Here is a 26,088-nt window from a genome sequence, read left to right as displayed (position 1 = left end):
ATACCTGCAAAAAGGGCTTTTAATTTTTGGTTAAATATGAAGTAAAACACACAGTAAAAGATTGCTTTCGATTTGGAAGACTCATATCAAAGGACGTTACACCATGTACCAAACAAAGCGATGCCCGCAATAATCCACGCACACGTTGCATATACAACTGCAGAGATTAGGTAAAAAACAAAAGGAATGAAAAAGCTTAAAAAAAACATTTTGGAAAATAATTTACAACTAAAACACAATTAGTGCAATATATATAACTACTTAAAACGATATTGGTATTGAAACTTATATGCTATACAATGTATGTGACTACATATTAATGGTAAAAAGGCTTTAAATTGAAAATTGATGCAACAAAACTGCGCAGTTTGATTGTGCTTATTCTCCGTTTGGAAGAGTAATATATAGTGGGGTGGGGTAAGATGGGACACCGTTTTATAGTTCTTTGAATGTTCTCTCTGTCTACTACCAAATGGGAGGAGAATAATAGAATAAAAAGGTATTCCGTCTTCCCCCACCCAAATATTTCTCATGTACTAACGTAAAAACGTAATTATAAGTTCAATAAAAAAAAACAACTTTGATCCAACGAATTCAATTTTACAGGTAAAACAAACTCAAAAAAAAATGGGCAGATCGATTTGAAACCTGATTTTACATATCACATGTTGCATGGCACTCCAAAGTTCATACGAATATATTACACGATTAGTGCACAAAGAATTAAAGGGTAATGATCATAGAAAATAAACACTGAACTGGAAAAAAAGAAAAAGGCTCACTCGGATTACTCGTTTACCCTTGAAGAGCTACTGCAACTAGAGGATATATGGCATTGATTGCTGTTCAAAATCAGGCCCACAAGTTTAGTAGCAGTTCATCATCTAGGCCTATCTGGGTGCGCTTGGGCCTGGCTGTTGCGTGTACGTTGGTGGTGGAGGACCTGGTTGTATGTTACGTGATTTCATATAACCCACTAACTGATCGGGTATCTCAGCAAGTACATCTTTGGAAAGGCGGGCTTGGCTGAGTATTTGACTCTTTCCTTGCGCAACATAATCACGGAATGGAACAAACTGCATGAAAAGGTTTAGACGTTGGTTTATCTTTAAATACCAAAGTAGGTTTAAAAACGTTTAAAAGGGTTTTTGAAATTATCGTTATAAAAACTAATTGTATTTTAATAATTAACGGTCTATGGGAGGCGTGAGTATACGGTCATATAATTTTGTAACGTTTTTGCTTACTACTTACTACCGATAAATGAGAATGCCTACATGACCGTCTTACCCCAACCTACCACATATGACATAATAATAATATGGTATACGATGTACAACATAAAAAAAAACAGAAAAAAACAATCACAAAGTTACAAATGTGGTAAGCGGGAACGAGACGTATAAAACAGAACACCCATGTTACAACCACTGTCGTTTTTTGGCCACGTCAGGATTAAGCAAGTTACGTACATGGTAACTTATAAGCTGGCACGAGGTGTATGAAACAGAACAACCGTGTTATGACGACTGTCGTTATCCCGCCATGCGAGGATAAATAAGTTACATACGTGGTAACTTGTAAGCGGGCACGAGGTGTATGAAACAGAACAACCGTGTTATGACGACTGTCGTTATCCCGCCATGCGAGGATAAATAAGTTACATACGTGGTAACTTGTAAGCGGGCACAAGGTGTATGAAACAGAACAACCGTGTTATAACGACTGCCGTTGCTCAGGCATGCGAGGATGAAGCAAGTTACATTCATTCATTTATTCACCAATTTTTAGTTTAAATACACTTAGAACAAAAGACTCACTTGTACAATATCTCTCTCTGCTTCAATACCTCGATAAGAAAGACGAACTGTGTCCCCGTCAAGTTCTTCCATTGCTGACGTAACAATGGGGTTAGTGAATAATGAATAAACTTTGCTATGACGAAACAGAGAGATGAAGCACACAGTTAATAAATGGACGGCAAATAAGCAAAGTCAAGGTTATTTTTTAACATGCTGCAGCTAAAGTAATCATAGCCAGTTAACAGTTATGATATTCTAACTGTCGCTAATTTATGAACACAATGGTACTACCGTGTCTATACCTATTCTTTAGCCACATATATATATAGTACTAGTAGAGTGGAGGAAGATGGGTCATCGTTTGCACATAATATCTAAATATCCTGATCATGTTTTAAACAATTATAATGGTCTATAAGAATCTTGAGAATGCGGTTTTATAATTATTTGAATGTTCTCTCTTTAATACCGGATCGGACGAAAAAATAGAATAAAGGTGACTGTACACAGTATCCGGAATTCGTCCGTTTTGACCGGATTTCGCTGCCGCATGCGGAACTCGGAAATGGGTTTGCATACGACTTCGCAGGCGAATTCGCATGCCGGATACTGTGTACAGCCACCTTAAACAGGTGTCCCATTTTTCCCACCCTACTATATCTCTAGTAGGCTGTGGTTTCACTAATACAACCTAAACCAAATTTTAAACACCAACTAATATACAGTTTATAAATAAACGGGAAAAAATAAAGAACATAACATTAAAGCCAAAGTTGCAAAAAAAAACACAGTTTCAAAAAAAAACAATCACCCACAAAGTAACAGACTTGGTAACTCGTAAGCTGGCACGAGGTGTATGAAACAAAACACCTGTGTTTAACGACTGTCGTTTTTCGGCCACGCGAGGATAAAATAAGTTAAGTTAAATTATTTAAGTTTGAATAAAAACCCACCATCAAACTCTGCAGGTCCAACGCCCACTATAATAATAGACATTGGGAGCCTTGCAGCGTTGACGATCGCTTCCTTGGTGGCTTCCATATCTGATATCACACCGTCCGTTATCATAAGCAGAATATAATATTGTGAACCACTGGTGTCTCCTGCCGCTATCCTGTTATTATTAAATGAAATTCTGATTAAGTTGTAAAATTGGTGCGAAAAAAACTTAAAAGGTGGCTGTACACAGTATCCGGCGTGCGAATTCGCATGCGAAGTCGTATGCAAACCCATTACCGAGTTCCGCATGCGGCAGCGAAATCCGGACAAAACAGACAAAACGGACGAATTACGGATACTGTGTACAGCCACCTTAAAAAGGGATATAACAGCCTTTAAAAAAGGGTTTGTACAAAAACACAGAGTTTTTAGTGAGTTTCAACATAAACGCACAACAGCCTATGCATATTTTTCACTACTATCTTTTTTCAAATTTAGGCAGCAACGTCGTTTTTGCACCAGTAGACGCATTTTTCAATTATTTTCTCGTCCCATTAAAAAACAAACAAAGAACATTCGAAGAATTATAAAACCTAGAAACCGTATCCTCACGCTCGCATAGACCGTTGTTAATTGTTTAAAACACGATCAGGATATTTGGATATTATGTGATAAAAGTGTCCCATTTTACCCAACTTTACTTTAACTAAACATAGATATTTAAATACCTGGAAACTTGGTTTATAATAGGGGAGAAATTAGTTGGTCCATATAACTGCACAGATCTTATACTGGATTGATAAGCTTCCATTACGCCTTGGATTCCAAAGCAGTTGGGATTCGCTGGATTAAAGTTCTGTATAATATTAATAACATTAATTATATCACAAATAGCGAAGAGACGGAATTGGCAGGACTAAGAAAAAAACTGCTATAGCAATTTTCCTAAAGAGGTGCTAAAATTGTGGAAAAAAGTGTTTCAAAAATGGGAAATGTGTAGCAAAAATGAAGAACCAACAAAGAGTTAAAGTTAAAGTTCTGTATAATATCAATAACATTAATTATAATTACAAGAAAACAATCGTTAAAACACGCAATACGGTAAAAACTACGAAAAAAAACAACAGTCGTCAAAACACGGTCGTATATATGCTATTATTAATAACTACTAGTCAGTAACAACAGAAGTTCTCGTACGTTCTTAAAATAATATAACTTTGTTTTCGTAGTATTTATAGAAGGTGTGACGTATATGTTGCTTCATTGGCATATTAAATGACGTAAAACAGCGAAATTCTAAATATACTGGGATATGGTATTGTTATAAAATTCAGAAGAAAAGAAGTGCTATAGCAATTTTCCTAAAGAGGTGCTAAAATTGGGAAAAAAAGTGTTTCAAAAATGGGTAAATGTGTAGGAAAAAAAGAGAACAAAGACGTTGCTAAAAGTGAAAATATGTTGCAAAAAAATAAAAACAAAGTGCTGCCAAAATAGCGCAAAAATGTTGTTAAAATAAGGAACAAAAATGTTTCCAAAAACGGGGGAAAGCGTTTTGCTAAAATTGCGAATAAAAAACGTTGTAAAAATGGGGTGTTGCCTGAAACAAAAATGCGCCAACCCCGTATATTAGTTGCTGGAGTCAAGTTATACGCTGACGCATTTTCGCGCGTTCGAAACTGGTTGTAAGTATGAATAATTTATCCTCTGAACGTTTATTTCATGGAGTAAATCACAAACGTGAGTCAACTGCTAGCAACAGAGCGTCCATTGAACGGGTAAGCGGCAATCGGCGCCATACATTATGCACTAGCATGCAAAACGAGCGAGAACACGGGAGGCGATTAGACGCTAAATGCTTTATAAAAGCTACGTCGGACAGTGGTAACTAGGTGCAGTTGTACAGGGTAAGTTTGGTTTGGACGTTCAAGGGTGAAGCGTTTCAACAGCAATGAAAGAAACCGCGTAAGTTTGTGGTTTTGTTGACATTTTAACGTACAAAAGGTTAGGGCAACTAAAGTCGTTATAACACGGGTGTTTTGTTTCATACACTTCGTGCCCGCTTACAGGTTACCATGTATGTATGTAAATCTGCTGGTACCGGAATGTTGTGATTTTAGATTTTAACTTTAACTAGTTTAAGTTTAATGATTGGGAGGTACCTACAAAAATACGAGTTTAATGTGTATAGTGTGTGGTTTTAGACCGTTTTTACCAGTTCAAATAAAATATAGATGTAACTTGTCTATCCTGTCGTTATAACACTGGTGTTCTGTTTCATACACCTCGTGCTCGCTTACGAGTAACCGCGTATGTAATTTCATGATTTATTTTGTTCGGATTTTTAATGTTTTTAATGCATGGCTGAAATTTTGGCCAGCCCATAAGGATTACTGGGTTGAAGCAATGAAATAATGTTTCATGCAATCATATGTTGCGTAAAGACGTTTCAATAATAAAGTTTTGTGTTGCGTAACAACTTTAGTGATATTTCATTTTTGACGGAAAAGTTTTGAGCCGTTGACATTGCTCTAACCCAGTGGTCGCAAATGGGTTGTTAACAGTTATGCAGATTTGTGTAACATCTTTTTTCATCTTGCGCTTTCGGTTTAAATATAAATAATAATAATAATAATAAAAACGTTTTGGTTGCCACGCCAGGTTGCCACGTACAGCAGAATGGAGATATGGGCAAACCATGAGGGACATACAACATGCTAGAAGAAAAAGGGAAGCAGAGAGGGCGATGCTGTTTATGGGACATCCTTACGCTATGCGAAAGAAGTTACTGCGAGGATCGACTCGTTTGAAGGAAGAACGGCGGGAAATCAAGGACAAAAAAACCGCGGATAAGAAGTCTAAATCCCCGAGGAATAGGCGGCATTGTAACTCACGTACAGCTTTCCAAGATAAAAGCGTGGAGTGTGATAGGACGCAAGAGGGTATAGATCATGAAAAAGTTTCAACGCATGGGATGGAGTTACCTGTCAAGTTAGGCGGTTCAACTCTGGAAGGTAGGATTTCGGTTATTCAAGAAGAGACGAAGAGTAAAAAGAAAAAAAAGAAATGCAAGAAATCCGACTTGAAGAAAGAGAAAAAAATAAACAAGAAAGAATTAAAAAAGGAGAAGGAAAAACAGAAAGAGAGCGAAAAGAAGATGAAAAAGAAGCTGAAACGTCGTGAGAAGACTGCTCTCAAGGAGCTGAAAAAAGAGATGAAGGAAAGAAAAAAGGCGAGGAAGAGAGAGAAGAAACAGATGAAGTTGGAAAAAAGAGCAAAAAAGAGAGCTCGGAAGCAACGAAAGACAATCTTAAAATTGCAGCGGATTCATAGTTTATTGGGGAACGTTATGGATAGGATAGGGAAGTTCATGCGGAGATTGATTGACGTGTTTTGTGCATTTGGAGGCCTTGCACTTATTACACTCGGTCTATTTGCGCCCGGTGTGGCCACGGCGCCCATGGTGCTAATTGGGGCGTTGTTTGTGCTACTGGGGATGCTCGGGGGCGCCGTGCGGGTCGCTAAGTGCGCCGAAACCACCCGAAGGCGGGAGAAATATCGGACACAGATGATGCCAGAAGAAGGGAGAACTAGTTGGGCAGAAAGGACTTTTCATTCCAATGGTGTTTTCGTTCAAGTGTAGCTGTGTCTTATGTGAATTGTAATTCATTCTACTTTACTATGGGGTCCCTGAGAACCTGCGATTTATTCCAGATTCGACCCATTACCTCAACACTGTATATGCCATATGAACATTATATTCTATATGGATGAGGTTCTACAGGGGGCCACACCATGGGCCCTAAGATTAAAGCCGAAGTTGGCTCATTACCCAGCCAACTTCGTTACCCAAACACTGTATATGGACTTTCTACTCAAATTTAATTCTATATGGATGAGGTCCCACAGGACCCACACCATGGGCCCTAAGATTAAAGCCAAAGTTGGCTCATTACCCCAATAACCTTGTGCGTCCTATAATGTGACATGCTAGCGATAGTGAAGTCCCTTATTTTTGTTTCAACTCCAGCGTCTCAACCAAGCCACATTGTACGTCCGGACTTGATATTCATAAAATTATGTGCAATAGTTGTTAGCGGTCGTTAGGTAATTAGCTTATTGAATGCGTCTTTTATATTTAATATGATGTAAGCATAAATATAGATAGTGTTGTAAAGCATTTCTGTGGAAAATCTCTTTAAACGCTACTAACGGTCACTGTATTTTTGAAACTACACAAAATAAACTCCGAAAATAGAGAGTTTCATAATAACTGTATACTGCATAGCTGACAGCGTTTTAACTTTCAGAATTGTCTTTTTTTGTTGGCAAATATACAAACGATGATGTATGTACGACAATCAGTTTCATTATTTATTAGTATAGGGAACGTGAGAACCGAACACAAAGCAGCCAAATATACGAACTGTATATGAAAATGTATTGGAAAATAACCATTGTGCGCGTATGTGTCATTGGGCAAGACAATTTACGGCAATTGCTCCAACCCAGTGGTCACTAATGGGTTGTTAAAATTGTCAGCCATACAGAAGAAAAAACAATCACCCACAAAGTTACATCAGTGGTAACTTGTAAGCTGGCATGAGGTGTATGGAACAGAACACCCGTGTTATAACGACTATCGTTGCCCTGCCATGCGAGGATAAAACGGTTACATTCATATTATATCAATATGTGAGCAATATAACGCACTATACGGCTCTCAACTTTTAATATTATTTTCTTTTAACAGTTTTCGACATTACGTGTCCATTATGAAATCAAATAACACGAAGTTCCCGCTTTAAAGCTAATTTTACACCAAGAACTTTTTTTTCCGATGTACGTAAATGAATAGGAAAGTACATTCATTACGCTTTTAACCAGGATTGCAAATTTACAAACGCTACGTGTATACGTCCGCGAGACGACACTGGCCCAACCACAGCCAATGCTTAGCCTTTGGTGTCTATATACACCAAAACTTTAATTCAGGATTTACATTTCGTCTTTGCTCGTGTTACAAAGGAACTATACGCGTCCACAAGACAACACTGGTCCACAGTTATTGCTTGTCCTTTGATGTCTTTTTTACAGAACTATATTCGTAACATCAAAGCTGCTATTTTAAGCCGAAAACAAGCTGCCTGCCAGGATTAGTAGGATTCAAAGCTTATGCTTTCAAGGATCTTGCGTAAGATATTACACATGATATTACATGGCAATGCCGAAACTACGATATAGGAACTATTTTAACATTAGAATAAAGTGGTTTAACGACTGTCGTTTAGCTGCTACTAGCCTTCTTCTCGTGCTGATTCACTTGTTTTCTCTTCGTTGATTTTAGCAGCCCCGCTTTTATTTGACACTTTTAATTAAGTAGTCTTTACTCGTAGCGCGTTTTTACGGCCGTTTTGCAGCTTATTTTCTTGGCTACGTTATTTTAAATAAACAGATCTTCGCTATAGTATTTTAAGAGATAAAAATTAAAAACTATGTAAAATAATACGTAATAAAATATCATTGAAACAGTTCTTACCAACGCGAACTCGTGAGAAACCCTTCCGTCAGGTGGCAGTCGAGCGCCGAATCCGAACGTTGGGAATAGTTTATCCGAGTCGTAGTCTTGCACTATTTCGCCAACCGCCTGCGTCGTTAAACAAACCGGTTAATACCGGTTGTGACCAGTTAAGCAGGCAGGCGATGACAGACACCTGTTTATTGATCTGTGCGATTCAACGAGTGCATTTTAATCTGTTTAATTAACTATTGCATACAGAGAATGTTTGAAGTTAATGTATCCTGTTATATATTAAAGAGTAAATAAGTTAGCTCAGCCATATCACAAGGTATTCTCATACACAATACATATAGAAGAGTAGGGAAAGATGGGACACTTTTTATGTTTTTCCCTTGTCCAATTTGGTAGTAAACAAAGAAAATTCAAAGAATTATGAAACCGTATCCTCACGACTCCAATAGACCATTGTTAATTGTTTAAAACACGATCAAGATATTTCGATATTATGTGCTAAAGGTGTCCCGCCTTTCCCCACCCTACTATAAGTGCAATGTTTTATGCTATTAAAGTGGGTAATATAATTTTACATGTGACATGTACCATCTTACCCCACCCTACTATATGACATGCACCATCTCACCCCCATCCTGCTACACACTACACATACCTGGATAGCAAGTGCATATTGGTTAGGTTGGTGAGGGTGAATATAGTGGAGCGATGACGGTTGATTAGGATTCCCGTTTGACGCAGTAAAGTCGATAGCTATCACTAAGTTGATATCAGTTCTGTGGATAAAAACACATGATTTTATTATATATGGATGAGGTCATATGTGACCTTGGATATAGACTACAGTTGGCCCATTACCCCATAAGTTACACTATTCTATTCAATGTGGGTGAGGTTCTGCAGCGTGGTATGCCATTGGTTTTAGGATTCAAGCCAGAGTTGCCCATTACCTCAACATTGTATATGCACATTCTATTCTATATGGGTGAGGTCCTACAGTGAGGCATGCCATGGGACCTGGGGTTTAAGCCAGAGTTGCCCATTACCTCAACATTGTATATGCACATTCTATTCTATATGGGTGAGGTCCTACAGTGAGGCACGCTATGGGACCTGAGATTTAGGCTGGAGTTGGCCAATCACCCCAACATTGTATATGCACATTCTATTCTATATGGGTGAGGTCCTACAGTGAGGCACGCATGGTACCTGGGATTTAGGCCAGAGTTGGCCAATCACCCCAACATTGTATATGCACAAACAAGCACATGAAATTCTATACGTTGTTATTTACCGTGCTGTGGCTAAGTGGTTACCGCGCCTGTCTCTAGCTTTATATGCATTATTACGTTTCATTGTGACAATTTGCGTTATTGCGTCATATTGTGATAATATGAATTTTTACGTTGTTTATTTAAGGTAAATTATAAGTTTATTCTCTGATGTAATAAAGCGTAAAACGTTTTTTTTTAATGTTCATACGTTCGGATCGTTGTGTGAAGACACTGCTTATATCTACCAGGTAACTTTGCATAACTTAAATAAATGAATAAACGGATTTTACTTATCTTTGCATAGCAGGGAAACGACAGTCGTTATAACGCTAATGTTCCGTTTTAAACACCTCATGCCCGCTTACGGGTTACCATGTATGTAACTTTGCGAGTGATTGATTTTTTTTCTGTATGTTTTGATTTAGAAAACCCAGATTTAGGCAAGTACTTTCAGTAAAGCTGTTTTAGCTTTTATTATTTTTATAAAAAAGTTAACAAATACGAAACCCCAATGTAATACAGAATTAGAAATCAAGTACTTTTTTAATCAAGTAGTTTTTTCGTAAAGCTGTTCTAGCTTTTAACTACATTTTTTTATAAAAAAAAAGCTAACAAAAACCACAAACGAATACAAAATAAGGCCACCATTGGGTTTTGTTCGTAGCTTGGGCGTTGAGTAAAATTTAAGCATAAAAGCGGGTTGGTTAAATAAGTGCGCGCTTGCATGCGTTGTACTGCATTATTTATACGAGCCCGTTTTAATTAATTTGTCAACGCGAACGAACCCCCTTAATGGAGAAAGACGAAGCGTAAGAGAGAGAGCTAAAGCAAAGCGGCCAACGTTTTCACAGTGGACGGTGTTTTGTGGGATTCTTCTGATACATTTTAAAAAATCTGAAGAGGATTTCTCAACGCAAAGGGGACGGTGTCATGAAACGTTTTTACGAAATTTTGTAGATTGATTCTGACTTGGAGTTTACCAATGGAAAACAATAAACTGCTTAGATGACAGTAATGAATTCCATAAATTTCTTTCTAACTTGAGGAAAAGGGCCAAATCTGGCATAAATTCCAGGCCCTTGTCAAATCTCAATCATATAGAATATAATAATACAACGTTGAGGTGATAGACCAACTCTGGCCTAAATCCCAGGTTCCATGACGTGCCTTGCTGTAGGACCTCACCCATATAGAATAGAATGTGCATGTACAATATTGGGGTAATGGGCCAACTCTGGCCTAAACCCCAGTTTCTATGGCGTGCCTCATTGTAGGATCTCACCCATATAGAATAAAATGTGCATGTACAATATTGGGGTAATGGGCCAACTCTGGCCTAAACCCCAGGTCCTATGGCGTGCCTCACTGTAGGATCTCATTCTCACCCATATAGAATAGAATGTGCTTATACAGTCTCAGGGTGGTGGGCCAACTCTGGCCTAAACCCCAGGTCCTATGGCGTGCCTCATTGTAGAACCTCACCCATATAGAATAAAATGTGCATGTACAATGTTGGGGTAATGGGCTAACTCTGGCCTAAATCCTAGGTCCAATGACGTGCCTCACTGTAGGATCTCATTCTCACCCATATAGAATAGAATATGCATATACGATCTCAGGGTAGTGGGCCAACTGTGGCCTCAATTCCGGGCCCCCTAAAAATGACCTCCCCAATAAGTAATAGTAACTCTATGGAGACACATCAACTTACCCCCCTCTAAGATAATCAAGGAAAGTAAATTGTTTCTTAACTTCGACAGAAAGCAAGTTGACGAGACCAGAGTGTTTGTAACTTTTCTTTTTCGCCTTTTTCTTCGGGTTGATGCACTGCAATTGATAAGTTGTTTTACATTTTTGTATGGCAGGCAGTGCCGTGCGTTTTTTTTATAAAACTTAACGGAAAATATTATGAAACGTATTTGCCAGCGATTTGTTTAAACTAGTTTTGCTCAGTAAAACTAACATAAAATAAAAATAAAAACAAGTGTAAAAGCCCCTTTAAAAATCAACGTTGCATAAACAAGATACAAACAAGCAGTTTGAATGAATAACGCCCAACCTAATTGTTACGGAAGAAACAATAATATGTAGTTTACAAAAAATTACACACATTAACGCTAAATTCAATGTTTTGTATTTTTGTATAACGGCCAGTTTTATTACGGAATTAAATAAACTTACTTACTCTGTTGAAACTAGCGTGAAATATAAATATAAACAACCGTAAAAAGCCCACAAACGAGAAGTTTGAATCATTACCGCCCAAACTAATAAAGTGTCATAATAACCCATATAGATAAACCAGTAACACGCAGTTTAATTTATGACTATAATTAGGCGTGACCGTTACAAGAGATGAATCGTTCGAGTTGACGCCTTTATATTATAACATACAACACATGCTGATTCGTAACCTAATTCACTGTTAAGTCATAACTGCCGTGCCAATACATGAACTTGAATTAGGACAACGTTAGTGATCCTGTTTAACAAAGCGAAACGAATAGGTTTGTAGGCCATGTTGTTTTATGACGGCATTGTGTTATTCCAGCGGTTTAATCAAACCGCTGGATAGATAAAAGGCTGTTTAAACTTTAATTAAAACAATATTCGGATTATTTATTAATTAATTTAAAAAAAAAACTTTTTAAGAAAAATTCAACAAAAACCCAGAAAAACGCATTTAATAAAAGTCGTTTTATCATTAACTTTGGTAAAGTGCTTCGAAAGACGTAACGGAATATATATCTCTTATATTATACAATTTGTTGGACGTGATTTTATGTTTTACTATTTATTAACAGTGAATGTAATTAACGTAATCTTTATTTATCTCTTCAAAAACAACGAAGAGAGGGAATCAACAGCAAAACAACAGTTGTTAAAACACGTTATGGAAAGTGTGGGGCAAGTATCAGTTATAAAGCGTCGCTGTTGCACGTATTTCTCAGTTTTATTAAAGTTACGAATGAAAATAAAATCAAGATAGTTACCTCGTAAATATTATCCGGACCAGCTCCGCGTCTCAGGCGGCTCACCGACGTTGTGAAAATTCCTATTAAGTCATGCCTGTAAAAACAATGTAATAAACTTTATAACTTTATCGTAACTTTAAATACAGTAACGAAGATTTAGAAATATTTTAAACGAAAGGACAAGAAATAGCGATAAAGTAACAGTTGTTAAAACACACTTAAATTTAAAAACATATTTAAATTTAATTGGAAGAAAATAGCGTGGTCGCTACACCTAGCAGACAAACAACAAGTTATTTATTTTTAAAGTAAATATTACTACTAATATAAACGAGGCGCAGTATGTTGGGGCAAGATGGTCTTTGTATTTATTCCCTTTATCGTCCCATTTGGAAATAAACAAAGAATATTTACAGAATTATATATCGGTATCTTTACGACTCTAAATTAGCGTTCTTATTTGTTTGTTTAAAACATGATTTAGCAATATGGAACATTATGTGATAACTGATATCCACGCCCATTTTACCCCACAAAGAGCGTTTTCTTGCCCCAACACTATATGGTTACACAGTACTACTAATATAATGTTTATGGTCAAGATGGCGCAATAAACAGCCAAGCAACCGCTTTTCGGTCATCGTTAAAAGCGACGCGGTGTTTATAATCAATAATTACGCTTAAAATGCAATGTTAACAGGTGATTATGACATGTTACGACTTACAGTGTCATTGTTGCATCATAGCTACACAGCATAACGAATCGATTTGTCATTATTGGTCACTACAGTAAGCTTTATGTGCAACGCCCATACATATATATAAACATATAAATATACCATGTTATTCACTATAGGTAGGAATCTAAATCAACACATTTCTTCGTTTTAAATGTTCAACTCGTAAAAGATATATTTCACACTTATATATATATATCTATATACCATATATACCAGTAATAAATACAAATGCATATAAATACACCATGTATACCAGTAATACCACTACAACGTTAAGAAAGTGAGCGCACTGAAGAGCAACTAAGCGTGAAAACTAAACCCCGTGATAAATTCCGTGAAACTGGCGCTGGTCTATAAGCGTTCATGCATTTGGACGATTCTCGTAAAGAAATAACATTCAGAATTAAATGCTAAGAAATGCGCAACTTAAAAACTAAGTCCAACGAATTGTATTCTGCTAGATATATATTTCTAGTTAAACAAGAAACGGACGAAATGTAGATCTAATAAAATACAATTTGTTGGGATACATTTTTGTAGGTAACGTATTTAAACGAAAGAATGAACGTAACTTTTTTATTCTCGCGTGGCCGGAAAACAACAGTCGTTATAACACAACACAGGTGTTCTGTTATATACACCTCATGCCTGCCCACAAGTTATCACGTATGTTACTTTGTGGTTGATATTTTTTGGGATTTTTTTTACTTAATTTACGAGTTACTATACCTAATGAAACAGAACACCCGTGTCATAACAACTGTCGTTGCCCCGCCAAGCGAAGATAAATAAATTACATTTATTCCTCCCTCCTTTATAACACTTATATCAGTATAAAAAACCTCACCCGCCGTCCCTGTCCCAATCATATACTTCTACTTTGATCGTTCGCTCATGATCACCATTGCACAAAGTACGAACAGGTATCTCTATAAGTTGCCACTCTGGGTTGAGGGTGTTCTTCTTTACCTCCGTTTTATGGCAGACTGTGAAACTGTGCAGTAATGGTTACAATTAGTATGATAGTAACAGTTAGGATTGGAATCAATGTGTGTCGGTTTAAATATTACCAGTTGTTAAAACAAGTTTTAAATAGAGTCAGTTTTTAATGTGTTTTTTAAGGTTTTGTACATAATATACAGTTAGGCACCTTTTTAATAAAAATATGATGTAAGGTTACATTTATGGTTGCAAATTATAAGACTGATGGAGATCTTCTAGCAATTACTCGAATTGCGACCTTAAAGGAAGGACGTTTGATGAATTATTTTATTTGGGTGAGGACCCACAGCACAGCACACGGTGGAAACTAATATTTAGGCCAAGATTGGCCCATTACCCTACAGTTTGTTATATAAGTACACAGCACAAGTTGTATCAAAAATATTTGACGTTACGAGTACAAGTGTAGTCCTTGAATTATGTTCGTGAATCATGTGGAACTAGTTTGCAAATATAGTTCGCAGGTGGAGTCCTACAGGTCGAGAATCGGGACAAAAAACGGGACTTGATCGGAACACTAGAGTCGAAACATGAAGAAAGAAACTTCACTACCGCGAGCAAGTCACTTCCGGACGTACAAGGGTGTTGGGGCAATGGGCCGAATCTGGCTAAATCCTAGTTCCTCACGAACTTCACCTCCACAGAATAGAATCAAAAATATTAGATTTCCAAACCTGTTATTTTCATTGCATCGACAAAACACCATGAAAGGGTCAGATTTCCCGAAAAGATCTTTTTTATCGAGTTTTCTTCCATTAAACTTCATCCTTATGATGTCTTTGGAAGAATCCAGCTCTTCCGCCATAATCACTATCCTCCCTGTGTTTCTTGATGAAGTTCCTCTGTGTGGAAAAGTTATTTTATTGATTCGTTGATTATTGCATGTACCATGTATGTATCATAAAAAAAAAAAAAATTCTTCGAAATGTAATAATTAAAACTGAAAAACACCTTGTAGCAATAATAAAACAAATTAACAAACAGTATTTGTTTATTGTTTAAATTTAAATTATAATGTACCATGATATGGCAGTTGTGTGGGATTTTTCAACCTTGTGATACTCTGATTTTCATAGGTATTTGAATGCAGTTTGCTTTATCCACACATGGCAGGGCATCGTGCAATGACATTTTGTTAACACAGGTGTTTGGTTTTAAACACCTCATGCCCGCTTACGAGTTACTATGTATGTAACTTGTTTATCCTTGCATGGCAGAACAGCGACAGCCGTTATAACACGGGTGTTCAGTTTCATACGCCTCGTGCAAGCTTGCTAGGTACCACGTTTGTAAGTAACTTTGTAGGTGATTGTTTTGGTCATGGGCGCCGTTTTATATGGTGCAGACGAGGCCGGCCTACTCTGAATATTATGCAGACGGTGCAGCACCTGCTGCGTATAACTGCATTTTATTAATAAAACCCGTTTAAAATTAAAAAGAACTAGTCGTTTTAAGCCCGCAAATAGCTAAAGAACTATATATTCAAACGTATTGAGTTATTACGCCATCGATTGGCGTAATAACGATCATTCTCGTAATGTTTTTCTCAACCACGCGTCCACGCATAATGCTTTGTTACGACATAGTAGCGATTCACACGCTGATTATTTGCGTCATATTATTATTTCATGCGTCGATTATTGACGTCATAATACGGTTTGACGCGTTCATTATTAGCAATCCAAGAGAAAGCAAACTGAATAGTGTACGTTTACGGTGGAGACTGTTTATTAAAACTTTAACGAAAAGTGAACATACGTTAGTTTTATACTTAAAACAGCTTGCTATAAGTATATAGCTAGCGCCTTTGCAAATACGGTTATACAACGACTGTATTAAAATAAAACAAATAACACATACATTGGTCTGTATTAAACACATTAAAGCTTTAACTTAACGGTTTAATCTTTTGGCGTGGCGGATGTCCTTGGATTCAATTAAGTACTTTAACAGCCATCTGCAGACATAGGTGCTTGCTACATATTTTGGAACAAACTTTAGCTGCTCGTAAAATTAATACGTCATCGAAAGTAACGATTGACAGGCAAAGCCTATGTTGCGAATCGCTTAAAAACGATCTACAAACAGTTTTAATGCTTTAAAAACCCCTCAAACACTAGATCTGTACAAAATTAAGACCTATGTAATAATCAACAGCATTGATGTTTCTTGAGGCGTCATTAATGTTCGTGTGCGTATCGTAGGAACAACGTCCTTCAAAGAACGACGAACGAGTTTGACTGTGTGATTTTGCCAGTTTCATACCCGCATGAACGATAGGCAGCGGCTTTGGCAAACTTTAATAGTCGCCGTTATTGTTACTGCTGCCATGAAAAGTATAGCTAAATCGTGTTTTGGCGCGAGTGAAAAAAACTCGCGTATACCGTATTTTCCTAATTTCTGCAAAACGAATGACGTCATCATAAACGTGGCCTCTTCTGCAATTTAAAAAAATCGGCGCCTATGGTTTTGGTTATGTATGCTGCTGTTAGTAACCACTGTGCAACAACACCAGGTATTGAAATAAGCAGTTGTATCACTACTTCACTCACTTCACTTTTTATAATTTGCTTTACTAAGAGATACATTCTCTATACCAATATAACCAAATACGAAATAAAATCAATTGCTATCTGACATCTGTATTGATTCAAAACATGCAGTGGTTAATGAACTGCTGCATGCAAATGCAATACACAGTAAATGAAGTGAAAGTAACTTATTTGTTCTTGTGTGGTAGAGCAAGGACAATCATTATAACACTGGTGTTCTGTTTATATATCTCGTGCCCACTTGCAAGTTACCATGTTTGTAACTTATTTATCCTCGCATGGTGGGCAACAACAGTCGATATAACACTGGTGTTCTGTTTAATATATCTCGTCCCGCTTGCAAGTTACCATGTAACTAACCAGGGGTAAACATTTTTGAAGGATCATTTTAATGTATGGTTAACAGTTTATAATACCACTGAGTTGGAGCAACAGAAAGTGTCTTGCCCAAGGACACATATAGTATACACCTAAACACCTACAGTGGTGGCAGCAACAAGTCTCAATTCCATAACCTCTAACATAGCTTAAACACTGTGCTACAGCAACAGACAGATAAAAGTAATAAATAAAATAAAATAAGTTCAAAATCCAAAGTACAAGCAATTGAAGTCACTAACAAAATGAATAGGTTTCATGTGGCTGGTTTTAATTGTCTACTTGAAAATGAAGCGTTTAAGTTAATATAAGTTACGCATGGCACCAGCATATATATAACTCATAAAAAATAGAGGTGTATGAAACAGAACACCCGTGTTATAATGACTGACATTGCCCTTCATGCGATAATAAATAAGTTACATACGTGGTAGCTTGCAAGAGGGCACAAGGTGTATAAAACAGAACACCCGTGTTATAATGACTGTCGTTGCCCCTCATGCTTGGATAAATAAGTTACATTCATTCATTCATTCATCACCAACCTTAAAGGAGCTTCATATTTGCTTCCTGGACTTCCAACTACTTCTCCAAGAGAACAAAATACTTGGCCAAGAAAATCCTGTAAATACAATACACGTTGTAAAAAGAGTGCTTGAGATACATCGCAGTATGAGACATAGGCACCGAACTCCTAAAAATGCAGGGGAGTCAGACACATGTTTCTATGAAACAAATCTTACTTTTTGGTTGTATACACATGTTTAAAGTAGAAACGCATACTTATATGAAACGACTCTTACTTATTGGTGTACTGCTTACTGACTAATGCAGTGCAGATAAGTTTAGAGTAGGCCTGCCTATCCTGACACCACAGGTTTAGCATCTAGAGTGAGTGTGAGTTATTTAAGCAACATGTCTTGGTTTCTTAACCAGCATTGCTTTCGTTTCTGAATATACTAAAAACAAACACCAGACGGAGGCAGACGCTACAAAAAAAATAGAACAATCCTTTAAAATATGTTTTTTCCAACAAGCAATACTATAAAATATATTTTTTTAAATATATTTTTTAGGGATTTCCAAATGGGTAAACAGTAAACACAGCTAATATTCACAATGGGGGTAATAGGCCAACTGGGGGTATAAATCCCAGGCCCTATGGTATGCCACACCATAGTACCTTGCCAATACAGAATGACATCATACCAAACCCCACATAAATAAATATATTATGGAACATCTTACGTGTTTTGATAAGTCCGGGCTTTTTGAATCCACATCGTACCTATAAATATCCAAGCATAAAAATTGAGCCATTTTTCCTGATACTGTAGGGTGGGACACTTTTTCAGACTGCTTTCTCGTTTCATTTAGTAGTAAACAAAGAATATTCAAAGTATTATAAAACCGTATCCTCTCGACTCCCATAAATTGTTGTTAATTGTTTAAAACACGATCTGGATATTTATATATTATGTGCTAAAGGTGTTCCGTCTTCCCCCCACCCTACTACTATACATTTAATGCTTACGACTCCCATAGCCCGTTGTAAATTGTTTTAATACTTGGATATTATGTACGAAAGATGTCCCATCTTACCCCACCCCACCACTTACACGTCAAATCTCATCGCTTGCCTCTCCTCAAAGAAATAATCAATGATAAACTTTTTAACAAAATCCGGATTCAGGTTGTTCCAGATGGTTTCAGTTCTACCAAACTTAAAATAAGATGTTTTAACTTTTACCGAATATAATGTGGCTCAGCCAGTGGGAGGCTTCTATCCCCAAAAAAATAGGGCAGGTTTTAAATTTCCAAAAGTTTAGGTAAATATACAGCAAAAATAATTACACGAAACCAATTCTAAACTGATTATTTTATCATAATATTTGATACAAGGCTTAATTATTACATATTGATATATTAAGAGTCTCACCTCTCTCCATTCTTTAGAGCCAAGTCCCTGCGTGTACATTACCACCACTGTAGAAGTAAAATAAAAATATAGTAGGGTGGGGTAAGGTGGGACACCTTTAAAATGTAATATCCAAATATCCTGATCGTGTTTTAAACAATTAACAACGGTCTATGGGAGTTGTGAGGATATGGTTTTATAATTCTTTGAATTTTTTTGTTTACTACCAAATGTGACAAGAAAATAAAATAAAAAAGTGTCCCATCTTCTCCAACTCTATTATAAGTAGGAAAATATTTAAACATAAAAATGTAAATATTTCGAGTCTTGACATGAAAGTAGCTTTTTAGCCATGACAATAAATTGAGTTTTTAAACTAGTTTGGTCACGATAACGAAGAACAGGAGAGTTTAAAAAGTTGAAAAAACGGGGAGTAACGGTAAAACAACTGTTGTTTAAACATGCTATGGATAAAACAGAAAATAAAATAATGCTTTAAATAAAAGGTGGGACTGTTACACCCTAGTTAGAACTGTTAGGTCAAGTATACAGTAAACTGCAACCAGACATTGTAAACTATACATGTAAAATAGACATTGTAAACTAAACAGTGAATATAAACTTACTTGGATCCGATTTCGAGAACACATCAGCATCAATGAGGTTCCTGCAAAAATAAACAGTTAATACTAAAACAACGATTGTAAATAATCTTTTAGTGGCTTAACTGGTATAAAAAACATCGTGTATACGCCTATCTAACTTATGTCTGCCATCCCGATGAAACATTTCACCATTCCCATGATCTTGCTTCATGGATATTGCGTTACATTCTCTAATAAAGTCTTGCTGGATAGCAAACGAAATACACTATGTTTTTATACCACATTATGCCTAAGTTTTTATACCACATTATGCCTAATAGCAGAAGTATCAGAATATTAAATATAAGGATGATATATATGATTAACAATGATATATAATGAGCAAGTACCTGCATGTAACATCTAAACTTAACTGACAACATGGTGAACACGAAGATAAAGGTTTAAAATGACCTTCAGTCTTAACACCTCGATACATTCTACCAACAAATATAACCACTAAGCTTCAAAAATCCTGGTAAATTCAGCTATCAACAAAAATAACACAAATTCACAATGATGCTTAAAACGCTAACCAGAAAATTTCAACCTAAAAAGTAACCATACAGATTAAACTTTAATGACTCATACTAGATCACAAGCGTAACTGTAATAAATAAAGTTCTAGGTTTAAAACACTTAATGGACAGCACTGACAACTTAAAATTAAAATCATCCGACCCCAATGGTTCCAAACATGTTAAATCACAGGTAAACTAATAAATAAGCTTTTAACAATCCCGAAACTCACACCTAGGAATAACTAACACACAATGAAGTTAAAGACTTAAAAAGTAAATAAAACTTAAAAATAACCTTCATGCGTATTAGCTATAAAAAGTAAAACTAATCAATAAACCTTAAAAATAAAGCCAAAAAACCTAATTTATAACGAACGATAAATGACACTAACTAGACAATTTAAACTTTAAAAAATCTTTACCAAAGTAGCTTGACACTGTACTCGTATTGTTTGGGTTAAACACAGTAAGCTATAAAACTAACCCAAAATAATAAGTTACATCATTACAAGATTTAAAAGTAACTAAATAACTTAAACATTATTGCTGATCCCACAATGTACTAACACTAAATGAGGTAGGAATTTTGTTTTGGTCAATTTATATGCGGGTTTATAATTGATTTGATCAATCAGGGTGTCAACACATGTGGTAGAACTATAATATCATAGCAGGTGTTCTTTGTGATCCCCGTGGCTTATATATAGGCAGCTTACTATGTGATTGAAGATAACCGAAGCGAGGAAATTGCCAAGTAACGGAACATATTTAATTATGGGCTTAATGGTCAGTAATTAGGTTTGTTGCTTCTGGTGTGAAATATGTTCCTCTGACCACTTGTATTAATCAAATTAAACACGAAATAATCATCGAAGCAGAAAAATATTTGCGTGGAAGCTGTTTCGTTTAAAATTTGTAAAAAAAAAAGTAAAATAAACAAAGTAACATAAACCACGATTTTAGAATATATATAAAATATAGATATAAAACTTTTTTTTGTATTTAATACGACACCAAAAGTTGAATGTTTTAGTACATAAATAATAATATGGTTAAAAAACAATACATTTTCCACCAAAAAGTGACATAAATTTAAGTGATATTTTATTAGATATGTGTAATGAGTTAAATCTGGCCAAAATCATAAGGATCTCACCCACATAGAATAAAGATATGTCGTTTAATGGTCAATCATGTCACTGAAACCCTTCTAATACTTAAATAATTGTGTGGGTGTAAGGCACTGGTTTTAACATGTGGATAGGCTATACATATACAGGACTATGTGATACTGTAATAAGATAATGTATTCAAAAATGAAAATCTAATTAAAAACAACACAATAGAATTTGAAATACTAAGCAATAAATAGTGTAAACATTTTTACTTTAGTATTATTTCAGTAACAAAGAAACAAAATTACTTTATTAAAAATCAGGCTACAGTTTACTTTGCCTGGAGGCAAATGACAGCCCAGTAAAAACATATTTGCATTTTAAGTCACAGTAATAAATTCATGAATCTGACCCTCAACTGGTGCTCACAAAGTACGACTCTTGTTTAAAAAATACAGTTAGGATCTGGTGCTAGGAAAAAATAGGTAACAAACAAAAATCAAGTCCAACCAATTGTATAATAAAAAATATATTTCGCCTAAATGGCATTGTGTTAAGAAATACAGTAAAGATTTTTGTTTGTACTTGGTGGGACCAGGGAAGGTATTCACGTATACCGACTAAAGTTAGTCGGTCGCGGTTACCATTTCGGTTTTTAGGTCGGCCGGTCGGTCGCAGTTTTTAAGTCGGCCAATTAAATACTAAATTTCTGTGCATTGCTTATTACGGAAGTTATTCAGTCAAAATCTAGTTGGCCGATTTCTGCGCCGACTAGTTTAGTCGTTGGTCGGTATGCCATCTCAGGTCCTTACATTTAAAGCCAGTGATTTCACTTGTAAATATTTAAACTATGCCTATGTTATGAGGCTTATGACCTACCTACATGACAATCCCAGTTCAATAGCCATGATTGGTTGACTGTCCCACCCTGGTTGAGAACCAAACGTCTGTGTAGTAATAACACCAGCCATGCTATATTTCTAATGTTACACAGCCTATGTTAATCTGTCAAATACGAAACCACGCAATTTAACAGGTAAACTATGTGTCAATTGAAGCAAACACTTGAGAAACAGTAAAAGTCGATTAATACTAAAGATAAATCATTTTTTAAGGTGGAAAATGACCAGTTTTGTCTCGTACAAAGTTTACTTTCATCATCAGTTTTCATTGTGACATTTATACGCAGTCGACATGGAAACCACCACAAAACTAGCGTTACAACGGCATGCACATTAGCAATTACGTGTTGCGTACAACATCGCAAATATTTTACTAAAAAAAGAACAAAGAACAAGTTAATAGTAGAAAATTTTAAAATTTGTAGTGGCCACAAAAATGGCCAGAAATGCGCTGGTGCTTACTTTTCAAAATTGAATGCAGGTATGTACATGCGTTTGGATGTAAACTTGCGAAATAGTAGAGACAGCTGGTATAGTTTGGTTGATATTCTCATCATGACCGCTAGGTTTTAAGTTAAATAACACAATTCAAATTTACTAAGAGATAATTCATTGACAACACGTTGAATAAATTCTCCTATTTTTATGTGGTTTTAAAATAAAGCAGAGGAAATGGTTTAAAATAAGTTTGTTTTGTTGAAATGCTACTGCTTTGGTTTGAAAGCGTGCAGTTGTGTTTGCGAGGGTGTTAAAAAGTGTACTCCACTACATAAAATCAAACAAGATAAAAAGGTTTAAAATGCTTTGTTACATGGAAAGGTACATCATCAAGGTGTACACACATAAAACAAGAATGTATTAAGCCAGCAAAGAAATTCCATATCTATTTACATTACAAGAAAAAACATATTTATAATACGACGCAGATGCTGTTAAGCTTGTTAGTCTCCAGCAACTTGTACAACATGGACCTCATCCCAACTAAGTAACAACTTTGTGTTGGCTCGTACATGGAAAATACACTACAGAAAATGAGATGTGTGGAGGTATAGCAGTTTAACCCTTAAGTACCCTTCTTGCTTTAGAGAAGTTTATTTCAAAGCTAGATTTATAGAAGATATCTTTTTAAATAAAGTAATTTTATAGAAATAAATAAGTGTGAATTTTTACTTACTACTTTTGTATAAATATAGAGGATTTTGTAACACTTGCAAAGATAAAGGTTCAATTTACAGTGCAATGTAGTGAATTTTGAGAAACACAAGAATTCGGGCACAAAAGGGTCAAAGTCAAGGCTATGTATTCCCTAACACAAAGAAGGTTTAATTACATGAACAAACGTAATGTACTGAACAACATAAGTTAGGGTTGTGGCGCTGATGTAGCGATTACACCACCAGCCCCAATTGCTGAAGTGCTGCCGTTGTTTTCGATGCTGTTTCCCATGCTATAATCTCCTGTGGATCCAGCAGAGTTGGCGTTCCTTGCGTGGAGGGGAATAAGAATGTTGTTGAGCGGTGACTTGATTGACAGCTCCTTGTCCGTGAAATTGAACAGGGGTGGAAGGGACCGGCCGTTTGGTAGCTTGGTGTTGGGTAAGCGCAACTCGTCAAAGAAACTGTGGGCACACGACTCGAGGGGAGAAATGCGATTGTCGGGAGAATATTCAAGGAGACGACTGCAAAGAGCTATCGCTTCTGGAGGTGTTCGAGGTCTGAAGACTTTGGACCAAGGATGAGCTTTAATCTGCGGGAACTTGAACTCAGTGTAGTTGGGGTTCATCTCGCGTATCTGGTCCCTTGTTGGTGTGCCGAGGACTTTGATGATCTCCACAAGTTGGTCAACTCCACTGTCTCCTGGGAAGATGGGTTGTCCAAGCAGCAACTCAGCGAGCACACATCCAGCAGACCAAACATCAATGGATGAGGTGTAATCCGTGGCACCAAATATGAGCTCAGGTGCTCTGTAGTACCGCGAACAAATGTAAGAGACGTTTGGTTCGCCGCGAACCAGTTGTTTGGCACTTCCAAAGTCGCACAGCTTTAAAACAGCTGTCTCAGGGTCTAGAAGGAGATTTTGAGGCTTAATGTCCCTGTGGCATGTCCCCTGCGAATGAATGTATGCAAGGCTACGGAAAAGCTGGTACATGTAAAGCTTGACGTACAAAATAGGAATAGTTTGCTTTGATTTGCTGTACTGTCTTGCTACACGATATACAGTTTCCGGAACGAAATCAAGCACAAGATTTAAGTAAATTTCATCTTTTTTGTCTCCACTGGAATAGAAAAAGTACCGCAACCTCACAATATTGCAGTGGTCTAACTTCCTCATAATCTGCAACTCGCGGTTTTTAAATCTTTTGTCCTGTAGGACTTTCTTAATGGCCACCATCTCGTTACTTTCAATAAGCCTCGCTTGGTATACAACACCAAATGAGCCATTCCCAATGACTTTGGTGTCGGTATAGGCAACTTCTTGGGGGCGGTCGGGTCCATGGCCGTGTGTTGCGACCACTGTCGTGATTTTCGATTCTTTATCTCTGCTACCTTTCATGTTGCCTAGAGTCGTCTTGGGCGCTCCGTGCATCGTTTAAATAACGAACAAATTTGTTACTTTCCTTTGCACAACTGGAATCAGCAAAGCGTTTTCATAATACGAACAATTAATTGGGCTGTGGTACGATCTTATTTGTTATTTGGAGAAACACCTACAATGAAACCATCTGTAATTAAAAACTAATTTTCAATAAAATATAGAAAGTAAATTGATAAACTAGCTTTTAATACTAATCCGAAAATTTGTAATTTAGATACTTACTAATCACAAAACGTAATTGGATGTTATATATAGCTGTGTACATAACTTATACATGAACGAAACGAATTTAAAACAAAAATGAATATTTTAAGGCAACTATTAGAATTAACAAACATTTCCAAACGCAGTTTTATTAAAAGTACTTCCTATATGATGCAAAGTTTAAAAAAACTCAAAAATTAGCTATATCGGCCACAAACTAATCTAAATAAGCAGAATATTAAATCATATGTTCAAATTATAATTGACCTTCTAACTTTACATTTGTATCATTCTAATTCTTAAACTACTTATAATAACCGAACGTGTTTATTCCTTCAACTTTTAGTCATACTTGACTACTATATTAGGCATTTAATATTTTAAATAAGCATAATGTATTCTAACATGTTCACATCGAAATCAAGTTCAGAAATTTAAATTTTCATTCTCTTTTTTTTAAATCTTTCTAAACAAATAATTACTGTCAAGTTATGCACATGATTTATGTATTCTTGCTACAGCTGTTATTTGATATATATTCGATAATTGGACAGCGTATTGTCTCTGTGTTCACGAAACAAAACCCTTTGATCTTCGCCGCGACCAATTCTCGTTAAAGCGACTGCAGAACAAAAGTTCGAAAAGCGCGTCCTCAAGCGTCGCAACCTGTCTGTCACAGAGATCTCATAAAAATTTTAGGCGGGGCACAATTTCTGAACATTGGCTTATACATTCCATTTTTGCGATATTACTTTTTGGAGCGATTCTGTTACGGATGTTGTTATTTTTTAATTAAACCGGCGCTTTTGATCAAATGTATAGAAAAAAGTATTCAAAGTTGAAAAAGTCAAATGGAATTTAAAATTATCTTACAGAAAATACGGACATGCGTTGACTCAAAAGTCTAAAAACTACCAAGTGATTTACTCGATTTAAATTTCCTAGTTAGGTTAAAATGAACTATGCCAAAAAATAAAAAATAACAGTTTTCATAGTT

At 36.2% G+C, this 26,088-nt stretch overlaps 3 protein-coding genes across 4 annotated transcripts; 1 reads left to right on the top strand and 2 right to left on the bottom strand.

Moving 5' to 3' along the window:
• Nucleotide 1: 1 nt before the first annotated feature.
• LOC149743610 (copine-8-like) lies at nucleotides 2-22,400 on the bottom strand. 2 transcript variants are annotated; one of them, XM_089877220.1, is made up of 16 exons: nucleotides 22,270-22,400; nucleotides 19,737-19,777; nucleotides 19,132-19,178; nucleotides 18,812-18,915; nucleotides 18,441-18,480; nucleotides 17,738-17,814; nucleotides 14,937-15,104; nucleotides 14,108-14,254; nucleotides 12,539-12,614; nucleotides 11,257-11,372; nucleotides 8,927-9,047; nucleotides 8,278-8,385; nucleotides 3,470-3,597; nucleotides 2,756-2,916; nucleotides 1,821-1,894; nucleotides 2-1,076 (listed from the first exon to the last, which is right to left on the bottom strand). In XM_089877220.1, exons 1-16 carry the CDS (start codon nucleotides 22,359-22,361, stop codon nucleotides 891-893), a joined length of 1,686 nt encoding a protein of 561 aa, XP_089733346.1. In that variant the 5' UTR covers nucleotides 22,362-22,400; the 3' UTR covers nucleotides 2-890. The 2 variants fall into 2 exon arrangements, with proteins under 2 accessions (XP_089733346.1, XP_089733354.1); XM_089877228.1 differs by lacking the exon at nucleotides 22,270-22,400 and adding an exon at nucleotides 20,105-20,256.
• LOC149743611 (uncharacterized) lies at nucleotides 4,211-6,997 on the top strand. The gene is made up of 2 exons (XM_089877400.1): nucleotides 4,211-4,703; nucleotides 5,400-6,997. The coding sequence occupies exons 1-2, from the start codon at nucleotides 4,690-4,692 to the stop codon at nucleotides 6,379-6,381; spliced, it is 996 nt and encodes a 331-aa protein (XP_089733526.1). The 5' UTR covers nucleotides 4,211-4,689; the 3' UTR covers nucleotides 6,382-6,997.
• Nucleotides 22,395-25,047, bottom strand: LOC149743609 (glycogen synthase kinase-3 beta-like). The gene has a single exon (XM_089877376.1). The coding sequence runs from the start codon at nucleotides 24,876-24,878 to the stop codon at nucleotides 23,655-23,657; it is 1,224 nt and encodes a 407-aa protein (XP_089733502.1). The 5' UTR covers nucleotides 24,879-25,047; the 3' UTR covers nucleotides 22,395-23,654.
• Nucleotides 25,048-26,088: the final 1,041 nt, after the last annotated feature.

Source organism: Ciona robusta, chromosome 1 (genome assembly GCF_009617815.1).
Source record: "Ciona robusta chromosome 1, ASM961781v2".
NCBI classification, from domain to species: Eukaryota; Metazoa; Chordata; class Ascidiacea; order Phlebobranchia; family Cionidae; genus Ciona; species Ciona robusta.
Note: the sequence above shows the minus strand (reverse complement) of the source record. Positions and strands in the feature narration are given on the sequence as shown.